The 17443-nt window shown below is 42.5% G+C and overlaps 2 protein-coding genes across 3 annotated transcripts; one reads left to right on the plus strand and one right to left on the minus strand.

Annotated features, from left to right (window-relative positions):
• Nucleotides 1–1212: 1212 nt before the first annotated feature.
• Nucleotides 1213–6737, minus strand: gpank1 (G patch domain and ankyrin repeats 1). Its single transcript, XM_042103311.1, has 4 exons — nucleotides 6508–6737; nucleotides 5393–6188; nucleotides 4471–4684; nucleotides 1213–2648 (listed from the first exon to the last, which is right to left on the minus strand). The coding sequence occupies exons 2-4, from the start codon at nucleotides 6088–6090 to the stop codon at nucleotides 2403–2405; spliced, it is 1158 nt and encodes a 385-aa protein (XP_041959245.1). The 5' UTR covers nucleotides 6091–6188; nucleotides 6508–6737; the 3' UTR covers nucleotides 1213–2402.
• Nucleotides 6738–9955: 3218 nt separating this feature from the next.
• On the plus strand, nucleotides 9956–17348 carry LOC121718280 (zinc finger protein 271-like). Of its 2 annotated transcripts, none has more exons than XM_042103225.1 (7): nucleotides 9956–10182; nucleotides 10455–10610; nucleotides 10715–10776; nucleotides 13653–13719; nucleotides 13814–13987; nucleotides 14783–15032; nucleotides 15429–17348. In XM_042103225.1, exons 1-7 carry the CDS (start codon nucleotides 10174–10176, stop codon nucleotides 16631–16633), a joined length of 1923 nt encoding a protein of 640 aa, XP_041959159.1. In that variant the 5' UTR covers nucleotides 9956–10173; the 3' UTR covers nucleotides 16634–17348. The 2 variants fall into 2 exon arrangements, with proteins under 2 accessions (XP_041959159.1, XP_041959161.1); XM_042103227.1 differs by having other exon boundaries at nucleotides 9958–10182; nucleotides 10278–10610.
• Nucleotides 17349–17443: the final 95 nt, after the last annotated feature.

Raw genomic sequence — 17443 nt, forward strand, 5'->3', positions numbered from 1 at the left:
TCATAAATTAAATCGTAATCCTACACAGGAATTCAAACAGCGTATCAGAGGGAAGTTGGATTCCCTCCTAGAAAGTGGAGAAATTACAAAACAGGAACATTCTTTCATGGTAGTAGACTTTCCTGTCACTCCAGTTTTATATACTCTTCCCAAAATCCTCAAAATATACACAGATGTACCCCCGGGACGGCCCATTGTGGCAGCCATTGGGTCTCTAACAGAGAAAATTGCAGCATTCGTGGATTATTTTCTCCAACCACTTGTTACCTCTCTTCCATCCTATGTAAAGGACCCAATGGAGTTCATTAAAATGATTCAATTAACAGATGAACACTGCTTCTTAGTGACCATGGACATTGAGTCTCTTTACACCAACGTACCCTTTGAAGGGGGTCTCAAGGCAGTCGAATTCTTTTTAAATCAGCGCTCTATCTACACCCCAAGTACTTCCTGCATTGTGGACCTCATTGAAATTGTTCTCACATCTAGTTTTTTCCTCTCTGGCTCTGATTTTTACCTCCAGGTATCAGGAACGAGCATGGGAGCCAAAATGGCCCCAAGTTTTGCACCCCTTTACTGTGAACTCCTTGAAAGGGAAATCATCCTGAACCAACTATGCAACCCACACCTACCCTCAATTTCCAACTGGAGGAGGTATATAGATTACATTTTTTTCATTTGGACAGGTTCTGAGGCCCAATTGAAACAATTTCATGAGTTTATCAACAACAGTCGCCATTTGAAATTCACAATGGAATATGACAAGCACAGGATGAACTTTTTAGACATCCTTGTCTACCGCAAAAGCACTGACAGGAACTCTATTCTTCATGGACAATCTTTTCACCCTATTCCACTCAAGAGGAGTCTGCCCTTGTCGCAGTTTAGTCGCGTTCGCCGGATCTGTAGTTCAGACAGTGATTTCCAAGCCCAGGCAGCGGATCTAGAAAAACTTTTTCAACAGAGACAATATAAACATGAATGGATTACACAAGCACGTAGTCGCTTTGAAAATGTGTCGCAAATTGATTGTCTCAGTAACACCAGATCCAGAACATCTGTGTCCAGAGTTAGTTGCACTGTCTAATACTCACCTCTTAAGATTTTGAATAAATCATTAAGAAACATTGGCACATTATTGACTCTGATCCAGCACTTACATGTTTCACCACACCTCCTCGCATTGTGTACAAGAGAGCACCCAATCTCAAAAACATGTTGGTGAGAACTCCCACCATTGACTCCACCACATTTTTATTTATGACTATTCCCTTTGGGAATTACAGATGCAACTTCACATATAAAACCAGCATCTTTAATCACCCACGCACAGGAAAACCTTATGACATCAAAGGTGTGATCACCTGCAACACCAAGAACGTAATCTATTTGCTTAAGTGCCAGTGCGGCTTGGCCTACGTTGGTAAAACGACTAGACCACTGAAAACAAGAATCTCAGAACACAGATCAAATATTCGCAACCATGACACCAAAAGCCCAGTAGCGATGCACTTCACACAAGCCTCTCACAATGTATCCACTCTCAGATATTGTGGCATTGAACTGGTTAAACAGCCCTTCCGTGGAGAAAATGTTAATTGTCTGTTACTTAAGAGAGAAGCATTTTGGATCTACACCCTCAACACTTACGCTCCAAAAGGGTTGAATGAAGACCTTGATTTGAACTGTTGTAACACACCTTAGTGGTATATTCCTTACTATCTCTGTATTTATATCTGTCCTTTCATGATGGAATTGCACTTTAACGTGATTGGATCATGGATGTATATATGGAGGTGTCTCCCCACTTATTTCATGTCTGATGAAGGGCTGGGGCCCGAAACGTCACATGTGGTGATATAGCCTACCAATAAAAAAACGCTAAGGAGCCGATTCTGGGGTGCGGACTCAACGTTCTTTTACATGCTTGTGCTTTCCTGTCCAGCACGAATGGATCTGATGAAGGGCTGGGGCCCGAAACGTCACATGTGGTGATATAGCCTACCAATAAAAAAAACGCTAAGGAGCAGATTCTGGTGTGCGGACTCAACATTCTTTTACATGCTTGTGCTTTCCTGTACTCAACTCTTTGGATGTGCGTACTGCACCCTTGAACTTTCATTGCCTCAACATGCCCTCAGTGGAGAGTTTACAGAATATATTTTGGTAATTCATCTCTATTGACAATAATATAATTTTGATAAAAGTCAGTATATTTCACAAAACTATACACTCACTATATAAACCCTATATTAATCAAAAGGTATTTCTCCAACTGTATTGTGTTCATCTCATCACAGTTCTACTCATTGGCTGACTCATTCTCAAATGCAGTCTGTTGAAGTCCATTTTGATTTTCTCGGCATGAGTTACCTGGCTGCTTGCTCGTAACACACCCCTAGTCACAAGTCAATATTAAATGAAGTCCGGAAGTCTCTCTCCCAGCCCCGCTGCCTCTCCTCTCTCCTCCTCTGGGCTTTGGCGTTGAGCGTTGTCCCCTTCTCTCGTCTTTCCGTCGACTTAGTTGGCCGCTCCACTGCCTGAGCGTCCTTTGGCTGAAAGTGTGTCACCTTGGGGCGAGGGGTTGGTCCGTACCCCAATCCGGCCTGGTCCCGCTTCAGTATGGTGCGGACTGGCTGTCTTGGTCCCTGTTATTTTTTTATTTATTTATTTTTTTTGGGGGGGGGGTAGTTAAAGATGCATATTATCATATTATCAATCTGAAGCCATTATTTTGAATTACCCTGTCAAGACCCCTTACAATATTAGTGCACAAATCTAGGCAGCCCACACACACGCCCACACACACACACACACACACACACACACACACACACACACACACTTCATTTCTACAATGGGGGAACCTCTGTACACAGTAGCTGGTACATGGTTATGCAACACCTGCGATGACCAATGCAACACAAATCAGAGGTTACCTCAACATGCCCTCAAAGGAGAGTTTAGAATAATAATTTGATAATTTTAACTAGTTAACATATTCATCTCTCTTGAATATAACTATATAATATAATATAACTGCATAATTAAGCAAACCACCTCTTAATTTCTCCCATTCTTGACCTCTTCCACTATTTCCCACATTCACTCTTTCAAGAAAAAATAAATAAATCACTCTCCACTTCATTCAGTAAGCAAGACTATATTTCTCGAGAACAAAGGGGAAACAGCGCAAAGTGATGACTATATGTTCCACTGGCCAACCCAGAGGAGTCTGACATCAGTGGAAGCCCGTTTCCGCCACAAAAAAATTATGAGATATATAGTCAAACTTATGATATACTAAGTCTTAGTAATTAATGTGTATTTAAAATATATTTTATTTTAGTTAGTTAATTTTCAAAATGTAATATTGTAGGTCTATCTGAGTAATTTATATAACTTTCCAACTCACTTGACTCCTTAACCGTAGCCTGCACAATATTGTTACATTTGCGGTTCGTTGCCAGTTCAATATCAAACAAAATCACCGATTTCCCTCCATTTCAGTCAATGAGAACACTTTAATTGTTATTGTTGATGTGTGCGCTTGCTGTAGGCTAGATAAGGAAAATGTCAAAAATCTGAAGACTGATTCTGAAAACGCAAAATGAAGTGCCCGTTATATATAGCACACTGCAACGAGTTAGTATTGCTGTGTTAACCCTGTCCTGTTCCACTTGCATGTGAGAAATCTTTCTCACATATGAAAAATATAAAGACAAACCTGCGCTCAAGTTTAAGGGCAATTCCATGCAAAACTGTCACATCCATAACGGCAACACAATGCCATGGTATTTAGTTGGCATTATGGATATATGACAGTTTTGCGTGGAGTTGCCCTTAAATGATGACAGCCTCAATTCTTGCATGAAACTTCACCTCACTGAATATGAGCCAGCCAGACTCCAAGGCAATCACCAAATCTAATCTCTGGTAGGCCTAACGTTCAATTTTGCCAATGACATGTCAACGAAAATTGAGTGTTGTTTTGTTAACTATGATGTTACTTTGTATACCAAAGGACACTGGGAAAATAGGGGACGTGGTGTTTAGCCTACATGGGAAGGCCTATACTTCTGTCATTCCACTTTACATTTCAAGTTACTTGCACATTACTTTTAAAACTAGTAGAAAATGTTAAAAAAATCCTCTGTTGAATGAAAGTAACTGTACATTAAATATCCAAACTTTTTCTTGTAACCGTCTTTATGTGGCTCTTCTGAGATTAAAAAGAAATACATTTGGTAAAAGTGGCTCTCCAGGCAAAAAATAAATTTGGTAAAAGTGGCTCTCCAGGCAAAAAAGGTTCCCGACCCCTGCTCTAGTATAATAACATACATACATACTTATATGAAAGTACTGTATAAAATGATACACTGTGTGTAAAAGTATAATTTTACTGTATATGTTTACATGTATCTAGCTGAAGCGGTACGTGTTGCCTCTGACCCAGCATGCGTGCCTTACCTGTCCCTCTGGCCCCAGGCCGGCTCCAGGGTTCCAGCCACTGCGGAGCATCATGCGGTAGCCGGCGCTGGACGGGGGTAGGCAGTAGTGCGGGGCTGCCGGCTGGCTAAGGCGGCCGCGGTTGAACTGGTGCAGGGTGGAGCTCTGGTGCTGTGCCTCTGACCCGCTGTAGAGGCTCTCGCACACCGAGCACCACTGGGGGGTCTGCTGAGCGCTGGAAGGGACGGGACGGGGGGGTTAGAACAGCAGGAATGGGGCAGGTATATGATGGGGTAGCGGAATTACAACAGCAGGAATGGGGCAGGTATATGATGGGGTAGCGGAATTACAACAGCAGGAATGGGGCAGGTATATGATGGGGTAGCGGAATTACAACAGCAGGAGTGGGGTAGGTATATGATGGGGTAGCGGAATTACAACAGCAGGAATGGGGCAGGTATATAATAGGGTAGCAAAATTACAACAGCAGGAATGGGGCAGGTATATGATGGGGGTAGCGGAATTACAACAGCAGGAGTGGGGCAGGTATATGATGGAGGTGGGGTGGTGAGTGGTTAAATGATATATGAAAAAGAGGTTGGAGAGGGCATATGATGAGGAGGGGATGGTGTGTGTGATGAGGAGGAGTGGGTGTGTATGATGAGGAGGAGTGGGTGTGTGTGATGAGGAGGAGGGTGTGTGTGATGAGGAGGAGGGGGTGTGTATGATGAGGAGGAGAGGGTGTGTGTGATGAGGGGAGGGGGGGTTGGGGGGGGGTGTAAGATAGCAGATGTATATGAAAGAAAGGGATAGTAGATGATGGTGGTGGAAAGATTGGGAGAGAAAGGAAATTTAGCTTCTTTATACAGTAATTTTCCATGTCTGTGTCTGAGTATAATGTGCGTACTGTACGTGGTGTTGAATCACTTGTGACCGCCCTTACCTGGTTCCCGCTGGCCTCTCGCCATTGCCCGACCCTGCCGTGCCGGCTCCGTGTCTGTCCAGCACTCTCATCACGTCGTTGTGGCCGGCCTGCTCGGCCAGGTCGCGTGCGTCCCGCCCCTGCGTGTCCACCATCCCCACCCAAGAGGCCCCATGGTCCAGCAGCAGCCGCACGGCCTCCGCCCGGCCCGCATGGCTGGCGCACATCACCGCAGTCCAGTAGAACCCGTCGTGGAAGTTCACATCCACGTGCGGGCCCTTGAGAAGCTTGCGCAAGGTGGCGAGGTCCCCTTCCTGTGCGACACGGAGGAGCCTGTGTCCATCTTTCTCACTGCTGGAGCCTTGGGGCGGTTGCGGCCTTCGTCCCCCTTCGTCACCTCCTCTTCTCGCTCCTCCCCCACGACCGCTACCTCCTGCTTCTGCTGTTTCTCCTCTTCTTTCCTCACCTCTCCTGTGATGTGGACCAACTCTCCGCCTCTGCTCTCCTAATCCCTTGTTTTTCTTGCCTCTTTTGCCTGAGTGTTCTCCTCTTGTTTCCTGGCCCTGCTCTTTTTCCGCAAGAAGGCTTCGGTAGAAGTTTCTGGCCTCGTCACCAGTGAGAGCCAAAGCGCTACGGTCTTCCTCCCCATCTCCTCTTTGTCTTCCACCTATCCATATCTGATCGTCTTTGGCAGGGGTGAAGAAGACGGAGGCACTCATGGCGAGTACGGAGAACTTAGTGACGTGAAATCAATGGGTCGCTACAGCAAATATTCTTAGTTGCTAACCGCTCAATCCTCTCTTCACAGTATTGAAACCTGTGCAGTGGTTGGAGAAATAAACAGGGAACACGGAAATGGATAGATTTAATCGTTCTGGCACACAGATAATATTGTCACTTACAATATGACCTAGCTAGCTTTCAACATCTCTGTATTAAATGTGAGGAAATGGCACATTGTGTCTAGTATTTCTCAGTGTATGTTACTGTAAACTCCAGGGCTTCTTCAGCGAAAAGGTGAATGTGTAGGCAACTTGTAAGACAGAAGATTTAGACTAATGTTCACGGAGGGAGGGAGAAAGGACAACAACAACAATAACAACAAAAAACACTGAAGATAGCTTAACTCAACTCACCATGCGTAAACTGTTGATTTACGTTTACCTCAGATATTTCATGCCACCAATCATGTTAAATAAAGACAGCGCCTATACTATACTGTACAGTGCGCCATCAGAAAATGTACAATGTACACACATATTCTGACATAAGTCAACAAATTTGGACACTTGTTAGCCAAGGTAGTTCCAGGTTAGCTTCATGGGTAGCTTACGTGTGGTCTTCTTCTTTGGTAGTTACCCAATAATACATCACCGCCACCCTATGGATGGAGTGTGCAGTTGCAATAACAGCAATCTGGTCAAGTCAAGTTAATTTAATTAATTAATTTTAAGTAACAACATTGCACTTAGGTTCTTTACATAAAAATAAGAAAATATTAATAAGCTAAATAAAGAAAACAACAGACGAAAAATCTCAAAGTTAACAACAGCTGGGCCTAGTAATATACCCCAATATTAATGAACATAAAAACAAAAACGAAAGAAGATGATGTAAAACAACAGAGAGAAAAGGTAGAGGTGAAGGGATCAAAAGCTAGGGAGAAGAGGTAGGTCTTTAAAGATAGGCCTACTGATAGTGGGACAGGATTTGACATCAGGCTATTCCAGAGCTGCATGGGAGCAGAGGAAGCTCTTTCATCTTTAGATTTTAGGGAAGCAGAAGGAACACAAAGAAGATGCTGGAAAGATGATTGAAGAGGACTAGGGTGCAGGCTTGTGCAAAATTCCAGAACTGAATTGAAACTGGCTCTTAAATTCCAATTCAATTTTTGAATTTCACTTGCATTTCAATTGAGGTAGCAAACAGGAAGTTCCCTTGACAACAGTATTGACTTTCTTATTAAAAGTCAAAGATGAGTCTAAGAAAACACCTAGGTTCTTAACAACACTGTGATAGTTAACAGAGAGCCATGCTTTGTTGACAGCTATTTGGTGGTCCATAAATTATCACTTCTGTTTTATTGTCATTTAGCTGTAAAAAAAAATGTTAGCCATCAAATTCTTAATGTTATTGAGACAGAGGAAAAGGTTGCTCAACGAGCAGAAATTTTCAGGGGCCATAATTGCATATCATCTGCGTAGCAACACATTTTTTATTGATTAAAAGCATGGAAAGCATGTTTAAAGAGAATAATAGAGGCCCTACACCACACTTAATATGAGCAGATGATGAGGAAGCATTACCTTAATGCACTGAAAAAGATCTATCAGTTAAGATCTGAACCAATTTAACACACACCTTGCAGATCAACTTCAAAAAGGATCCTGCGGTGTAAGGTTGCCCGCTGGCTCTCTCTCTCTGCTGGAGGTTCTAAGCTAAAGCAGCATGACTAATGTCAACTACCACTGTACAGGTGCTGGTCATATAAATAGAATATCATCAAAAAGTTAATTTTGATCATAAAATACCAGCGCAACACTCACCTCCATCATCACAGGCTATCGTACCCCAACCATCACTGGATTTTGCACCCCTCCCCCACATGGCGATCACGAACAATGAGGTGACAACGTCCTCAGTCAACAGCCATCAGAAGAGCCATCAGAAGAGCCTGATCAGCTGGAGACTTCGCTCACTGCCTTGCACAACTGACAGACTGAGAAAGTAATTTGTCCCCAGGGCCATTGAACTGTTCAATGCCTCAGGAGAGATAGACTTCTCTGCATAGTCTGTCTGCCTCTTCACCCCCTCCATGTTACTGTCTGTCCATTAGCCACTTTTACCACTGTCTTTATGCCTCACTGTTTGCGTGCTATATTAGCACATTAGCACATATTCATAACGCCCCCCGCCCCCTCCATGCCACAGCCGAACTGTGGCCACACTTATACATTTTCTTTAAATAGTTAAATATATAGATATATAGACTTTACTTTACTTTATTTCTGCATTGTTGCACTGTTGGACTTACTTTTTACATTTGCACTATCACCATGACCACTATCACCATTGCACTACCACCATGACACTCATTCACACAGAGCACCTTAGAGCACCTTACCATACCTTACTATGCACAGAGAATCACAGGCTCAGTCAAAGTCAAGTCAAAGTCAAAGTCAGCTTTATTGTCAATTTCTTCACATGTTCCAGACATACAAAGAGATCGAAATTACGTTTCTCACTATCCCACGGTGAAGACAAGACATATTTTACCAATTTAGGTCCACAGACAAACATAACATTCAAGTAAACAAAAAAGTAAGTAAATAAGTAAATAAAAAAGTAAGTAAATAAGTAAATAAGAGGGCACATATAATAATGAAAAAATAAGAGCAGCAAAATGTGGTTGAAATTGTGCATAGACAGTCAATAAAAATACTAGTGCAAATTCAGGCCAATAAAAGGCTTGGGTAGTTCTGTTTGACCTAAGTAAGAAGAAAGTGGCATAGTGGTGCAAGTTATGTAAGAGCAGCAGAAGTGTTGTGTTTTCAGGACAACAACACCAGTTGTAAAGTGTACAAGTGTGCAAGTGTGCAAGTGGAGTAGTGCAGGCGGCCATTTGGGTCCAATGTCCAGGATGTTATGTAGCTGAGGGTGGAGGGGGGAGAGGAGGGAGAGAGTTCAGCATCCTTACGGCTTGGTGTATGAAGCTGTTGGTGAGTCTGGTAGTGCGGGAGCGCAGGCTTCTGTACCTCTTCCCAGAGGGCAGTAGATCAAACAGATTGTGAGCGGGGTGACTTGCATCACTCACAATTTTGGTTGCCTTGCGGGTGAGGTGGGTGGTGTAAATGTCCTTCAGGGAGGGGAGTGAAGCACCAATAATCCTTCCAGCTGTGTTCACTATGCGCTGCAGGGCTTTCCTGTTGTATTCAGTGCAGCTTCCGCCCCACACAGCGATACAGCTGGAGAGGATGCTCTCGATGGTGCCTCGGTAGAATGTGGTCATGATGGCTGTCCCTGCCTCAGTCATTGCAAGCGCCTTTGATTGATTAATCACCACTATGTGGATACTGTTTTTAGAATTTATTTAGATTAAGTGTTAGTTAGTATATTTTGTATTTTAGTATATTTAGCATATTCTTTATCTTCTACTGTCCTTATTGCTTAGTTGTGTTTTTATATTATATACTTTAATTACTCTTTCTGCTGTTAAAGAATGTGTTTATGTTGTCTGTATGCTGCTGAGACCTTTAATTTCCCCTGGGGATCAATAAAGTATCTATCTATCTAACTATCTAATTTATGTCAGTAATTCCATTCAAAAAGTGAAACTTGTATATTATATTCATTCATTACACACAGACTGGTATATTTCAAATGTTTATTTCTTTTAATTTTGATGATTATAACGGACAACTGTACATTGGTCTGGACCCTGTACAACCTACTCAGACTGGAACATTGATGCTCCAAACCCCTGGTGGTGGTAATGCACCAAGGACCAAGCCAATAAAATAAAAAGAAGAAAAATGGCCAACCCTGCAATGTTACTCCTTGCCACGTGGGAGCGCTAAAGTACGGTCGCTATAGGCTACTTACCAAACAATTAACTTCGAAGAAAAAGATGGCATGCTTCAGTTTCAGTCAACATATTGAAATATCAATGGAGGAGACTTTGACTAAAGTTTTTGTTTTGAAATTGTCGTAGCTGTTTCGAAAGTGAAATGTGTTGAGCTCCGGTGATTCACCATCGTTTAGCGGCAGTAGGCCTATGACCGCTGCCATATGAGTCGATCATGGACGCCGTAAGTAAAATTAGGTATTACATCTATTAAAAACACGCAGCATTAGCTTCTTCCCGGCTGGACATAAAAGAGTAACTTGCATTACTTTCCCATAGCTTAACGTCACGGACCCAGAGAGCTTGGTCGATATCGGATGAACAAGAACATTATACAGTGCAATATACGATAGCTAAGTGTTTTTGTTGAAGTTTTGATGTTGGTTTCGGGTGTTACTGTGACCCTTTGTTAATATCCGTTTGCATTGTTTACATTCATTTTGCTATGACCAAAAGTCTACGGGGCATGCCTTGCTGTTGGAGCAACGGCAAAGGGAAGTGGATTCCTTGCTGAGTGATCAGATGGAGTCCAATCTGCTGCTCAGGATACAAGTGGAAGACCTGCAGAAGAGACTGGACGAGAAGGAGAACAAACTCACACATGCCCAAGAGGTATTGGTGTCCAGTTTCAAAAAAAAAAAAAACATGAATCGGCTGTCTTTAATTTCAATATTTTTATCAGATGTTCGTAAATCCTTTTGTGCGTTGTACAATAGACTATCTCAGCTCTGAGGAACGAGGTGCAGTCACTACAGGAGCAACTGGCTTTTGAGAAAAGGTATGTTCAAGAGAATCATGTTATTCATATTGATTAGGATGACATCACTATAATTGATTGTGGATTGAGCTAGAGCTCTGCTTTTGTGGTGGATAGATGTAAGAGGGATTCCTGCACATGCTGAGCTCCTGAGTATCAGGCTACTCTGTTGCAATTGGGCTCATTCTTTGACACAAGCTTAAGTCACAGACCACTCAAAACTCTGTGCCATGTTGTTTGAGGTGCATTGACAGATGTGGGGAAATTCACATGAGTTGTATGCAATGTTTTATTGTTGGGTTATAGGATCTATGTCATCCGATTAAATTCTGACCTCCAGCCAAGTTGTATAGCAGGCTATAAATGTAAGTTGTGTAAGATTTGTGGACTAAAAGAGGTTACAGATTGACTGTTTGGTTGATTTGAAAGACCCATCAACTGTGAAACAGGCACCTTACTTTGGACAATAGCTAAACAATTTATTCATACCATGGTTGGTAGGTTGTTTTATTAGTTGACATTGAGAATGGTGATATGCTGCTGTTGAGACTTCTAACATGAACGTGATAATGACTGGGTAGGCCCTACGAATGATTATTTTGAGCTCCAGTCCTTAACTTCCATTACATGATTATTCTTTCCTGAAGTGGCGTACACCATACATTTATTTACACTGGTGCCAAAAAGGAGCAACATTTTTGAGGAGTGATATAACCCTTAAAGGTGCTCTAAGCGATGCTGGGTAACATCACTTCTGTTGACTTTCAAACAAAACAGAGCTAGCTCGCTACTTCCTCCCCCTCCCTCCCGTGCAATTGAAACTCTCCTAAATGTGCATCTCGTCTGGGATTTGCTGGAACAGTTTGTTATGCTTTTATGGGCTAGGTTTGCCCAGGTTGTTTTTGTTGCCGTTTTTGGAGCCTGGGCTGTCCACAGAGATTGCGTTTTTTTACAGTGTATTCAGGACACAGACGGCTAGCGGTTGGTTAGGTGATGTTTGCAGTAAGTGTAAAATGTTTTAGCCTAAAAAGTGTGTGGCATCGCTTAGAGCACCTTTAAGCCAGCTCCTGTCTATTATAGGCCACCAAGTAGTTACAGGAACGTAGTTATAGGAACAGTCCACTTCTAAACAGTTCTACTAACTACTCTCCCCCAAAACCGGTTTTACAGGAACGTAGTTATAGGAACAGTCTAGGGAACATAGTTATAGGAACAGTCCACTTCTAAACAGTTTTACTAACTACTCTCCCCCAAAACCGGTTTTACAGGAACGTAGTTATAGGAACAGTCTATGGAACATAGTTATAGGAACAGTCCACTTCTAAACAGTTCTACTAACTACTCTCCCCCAAAACCGGTTTTACAGGAACGTAGTTATAGGAACAGTCTATGGAACATAGTTATAGGAACACTTCTAAACAGTTCTACTAACTACTCTCCCCCAAAACCGGATTTGCCATTTGCATTCGCACTGGCCAAGCGCCCATAGGCACTTGTTGCGCATTCAAATTAAAATTGCCCATTCAACTTAGGTTGACAGTGGGCGTGACTTATAAGTTAGACCAATCAACATAGACCTAGGTCACTAAGGGTTCCTATGCGGACTAGGGAAAAGACCCTGCCCTGAAGTAGGAGCTGAAAGAGTTACAGGAACTGCGGTCAGAGGAACTTAATAATCCCCAAGTTGGTCCGGTCGGAACACAAGAAAAAAAGGGTTCTAGGAACTGCAAAAATCCCTCTGGTGGGAAAGGGACTCCATGGTGATTTTGTTTGCACCTCCAACAACATGGTATATCTTTCGCTTCCCACAAATGCCAGAATGTTTGTGTCAAAGAATTCGGTGTATTTCATGAGAGTAGTTATAGGTAGTTGGTATCATGTGGTACCATTTTTTGGTAGTAAAAAACTCAATATTACTACTAAATTTCCTTGTCAGGATGACTTTACCACCACACCTAGACAAACAAGCACAACCAGTTGTCACTCATAAAAATAGATATTTTATTTTTGATTGGGATTACTGATTTATATACACTACCAGTGTAAAGTTTGGAGACACACAAAAAAATTCCATTCCACTCCATTATAGACAGAATACCAGCTGAGATCATTTGCATTGTTTTGTTTACTCAGGGCAGCACATTACATTACATTATGTGCTTACATATAATTGCAAACGGGTTCTCGACTGTTGTAGAAAGAAATGGCTGATCTTTAATGCAATGTCTATATATGTGTGTGTGTGTGTGTGTGTATGGCATATGGTTATGGTATTTAGAAGACACTTTTGTCCAAAGTGACGTACACATAACAACAATACAAAGTTCAATTTAACAGTAAATAACTTAAAAAGTTGGTAAGACTACATTATGGATAAAAGCAATAATAAACAGCAATGTCAATTAAATTAATAGCCTAATGAAAATAAATAAATACTATAATATACAAACCATAACGAATAAGAAAGGCTTAATAAACTAAGTGCATGTTGAACAGATATGCCTTTAGACCCCTCTTGAAAGAAAAGCATATATTCACAACACTGCTTACATTACCACCAACATAATGGTAAACATGGCTAAATTTCAAAATTCAAGAATATTTTAAGTTGCTGCAATAATTATGATTAGTTTCTGTATTAATGCATTACATTGCACATGTCAAACAAATTATTACTTACAATATCTACATTGCCCATTATTCATCCAATGTTGCAAAGGCACATTCTGTTTACTAACCTGATATCATGTTGGTGCATGTTGTGTGTGATGTCTGTATGCTACTGAGACCTTTGAATTTCCCCATGGGGATCAATAAAGTATCCATCCATCCATCCATCCATCCATCCACCCACCCACACATATGATTTTAACCTGTAAGCACCCTTCTCCTTATAGGAAGCACCAGAAGCCACAGTCTTTAAGGTCCCGTCATGTCCGAGCCAAAATTGAAGCCAAGACCTTGGTAATCCGTACTCTTTTACAGTTGTTTTACCGTTGTTTTAAATTCATGTATGAAAAATAGAGCACTGTTAATCTTTTTTGTGTGTGTTTTCTAGGTATGCAGAGACCCACCATCAGCAGACCTGTCCTGTAGAACAGGGTTCAGTCCCACAGATCCATCCTGCAATGACATCACAGAGGGGTTGGCAAGGAGTCAGAATGTTGTGTCACACAACCTACCAATCATGTCAGAGAACTGGCCCCTGCCTTGGCGTGCAAGAACCAATGACGTGGGTATTTAATTATTTTTCATGCTGATGGTCAGAAGTGAAGGTCCGAACATGATTTGTGAACTGTTTAGAGTTGAGTTTAGAAAAGTGCTGTTGTGAACTTGAAATTAACTTCCAAAGTGCCTTTGTTTTAAAGGTAGGTGAGGTTTTAGTGAGGTAAAAAGGTTTTATAGGTCAGCGTTGCTGAATGATGTTGCATTTATTTATGCTTGTGTTTATGCTTCGTAGCTGACGCTTTTGTCCAAAGCAATTTACATTATATTTGAACCAAGGACCAAACAAAACATTCCAGACAGGTAGCTCACCCCTCTCTTCAGTGCTCCCCGAGAAACTCCACACAGTGTTTTGTTATCTTTTGAGGGGCAGGCCACCCGCACTGTGTTTCCCATTCACAGTGCTAACTAAGAAGTCTGTGTAAGAAGACTGGGTTTACAGTGTACAGAGAGGATGGAAAGTTAAAGAATCTTGAGAAGATATTTGCTTTGCATTTGCTTTCAGTGTTACAAAAACTGTTACGTGTTAGAAATCGTTTAGATTTGTTTACCCTACTATGAAATGATATAACTGTGTTTGTGTAGGCTGTGTTGTGTGTACTACTCAGTAGAGTTTACAGCAGCGCGTGGAGCTGTGGTCATATAACCTACTGATAATTGGTCAACACAGGTTCGACTCCTGAACCTGCCGTTGCCATGTTGCCTTGGATAAAGGAATAGCAGTACTTACCTGTACTCGGTCCCAGGTCCTCGAATCTGGCATGCGTGCTAACAAAGAGCCTCTCCAATACTTTCTTTTTAGGTTTGTGTCGACCAACCCACCATTTTCCTTTCCTGCGTCGTGGAGCCCAACCTCACTCAGTCCTCAAGCTTTGGTAGGAACAGAGCAAGGTCACCACAGCAATGCCCAGTGAAGACCCTATTAGTGAGCATTGAGGACTGCAGACACAAACTTGGACCAGATGGAGTCTTCAAATTACTAGACAGGAAAGATGCGGAGGAAGAGGAGGAAGCCGATGTATTCGATGAAGGCAGTAATCACAAACATAAAAGTAAGTGAAAGTGTGAAATGTGGTTGTGGCTATTTCTGTGCAGTTTGCCGCTCTGTAGTGAAAGCAGCTATGCAAATCTTGGTCTGTATCGAGCAATCTAGTTACCAAGTAAAGCATTCTGACACCTTGTAAACACCACCCAGAGCTAATATTGCCATTGCTAAAAACTTGCTAACATGGTAACTGGTGTCTTTTGGAGTAACAAATTTCAGTAATCCCGAATACAGGACGCAGTCTGCAGACCTGAGCTGAAAGCAGTTGTTTGCTTTTGTTAAATTTTGTTTCTGTGAGGACTGGTGTCTTTTGGTAATTTAGTTAACAATGTCGTGATGTGGAAAGTGTTAACATTTATCTGTCTTTTTTCTAATTCTGCTATATGTCTCATTCACCTCTCAGATGAAGACCTCTTCTCTGGTATGGAGGATTCTTTTCTGGTCAAACACAAAGAAGAAAGGATGAATGGACTTTATTGCTGCAGTCAGTGTAGCAGGAGGTTTTCCAAACCAATCCTCCTCAATTTGCACCTGAAGATGCATGGCATTTCCCAGGTTAAATATTCTGGTGACTCCGGGCGGCCATCCCACAGCAAGGAAAAGACCACTGAACGGTTATACTCCTGCAATCTATGTAGCAAGACTTTTTCTCAATCAAACCATCTCAAACTGCACCAACGAACACATAGATCGCACGTTGAATCTCAACAGCATATTAAAGACAGGCAACAGACTCTCCAAAAAGTGTCCTATGCCTGTGATCAATGCAGTAAGACGTTTTCTCGGATAAACTACCTTACTCTGCACCAGAGAAGGCATAAAAGGTCCATGGAATCCTCAGCTCCCATCAAAGATGCTAAGGAGTTAAACAGAGAAATATCCCATGCCTGCGATCAATGCAGTAAGACGTTTTCTCAGATAAACTACCTTAGACTGCACCAGACAATGCATATAAGGCCTCCTGAATCTCCAGTTCCCAATGAAGATGTTAAGAGAAAGCCCATCTGGAAAATTACCTATCCCTGCGATCAATGCAATAAGGTTTTTTCACAGATTAACTACCTCAGACTGCACCAGAAAGTGCATGGTAAGAGTTTATCATTTCAAATTCCCTGTTCAAACAAGGAACAAGCACAAAAGAAGAAAAAGATGTCTAGCAACACGCCTCCACGGTGTGGAACATGCGGGAAGGTTTTCTCAAGTCGGGCCTATCTTAAAGTTCACCAGCGGGTACACACCAATGAAAAGCCGTACGCCTGCGTCGTTTGTGACCGGACCTTCGCCACGTCCAGCAACCTCTACACACACCAGAGGACAAGGCACAAGGGTCAGTCCAGCACGTGCGGCGAGTGTGGCAGGAGCTTCCCGTGTCTATCTCAGGAGAAGCCCATTGCTTGCGCTAGCTGCTCCGCGGCGCGGAAAGTCAGACTGTTGGGCAAACTCCAGGAGCACCTGAGGCAGCGCGCTCAGGACAAGCCGCACCAGTGCCCGCGTTGTCCGATGAGGTTCGCGAGCGCGTCGGGGGCCAGAAGTCACGAGCGGAGCCACGCAGGAGAGAGGCCCCTCCGCTTGGTCGAGCTGCGGTCAGAAGTTCGGTCTGTTTGCTGAGCTCCAGCAGCACACGAGGGTGACGCACGCGCAGGAACAAAGGTCGCTTCTGCTCGAAAGCACAGGAGGAGGCACGCGGGAGAAAAGCCATAGGGCTGAATTTGATGCTCAAACTTCAGAAGGGTCAGCTGTCTCTTGCACAGTCCAGCAGCACCGAAAGTGCCAGAGGTTTACAAGTCGAGGTAAACTTCAAAGTATACGAGTTGACGCCACAGGGATGAGGAGCATTTTTTCACCCAGTGCTGTGTCAAGACACACACACACACACACACACACACACACACACACACACAGTGCTGTGTCAAGGCTTAGACGCGACAACCACCTCACCATCTATGGTAGAAGTTGTAGCTCCATAGCCAGACGACCTCCATGTTCGAAACAAGCACATAGTTAGTAGCATGCTTTTAATGCACTGCAGTAATACACACCTCCTAAGATCAATGCTATGTTATGGCAAGTGTTTGAAATGTGTGATGAGGTGTATATTTCTGAGAAACTTTGTACTGTTTTAAGTTAAGTGTAATTCTGAATGATGCCCCCTCCTTTTTTTGCACTACAGTTTGAAATACTCAATGAATCTGCTAAAGTACTACAGAAGTACTCTATTGTTATTATTGTTGAGAGCAAGCAATACTAAGAAGAAACTAGACAGTATATTTGTACGTTCAGAGAGATTGATTGAAAAAAAAAATAAACACAATTTGTTCAGATAGACAGAGGTGGAGTGATTTGTTAATCCTCTGAGGGGACAGAGTCTGGACACGGTAGATGTATGATATTAAACTGATGGTGCCTGACAACTTATAC

The sequence above is a fragment of the Alosa sapidissima genome, chromosome 9 (assembly GCF_018492685.1).
Source record: "Alosa sapidissima isolate fAloSap1 chromosome 9, fAloSap1.pri, whole genome shotgun sequence".
In the NCBI taxonomy this organism is placed as follows: Eukaryota; Metazoa; Chordata; class Actinopteri; order Clupeiformes; family Clupeidae; genus Alosa; species Alosa sapidissima.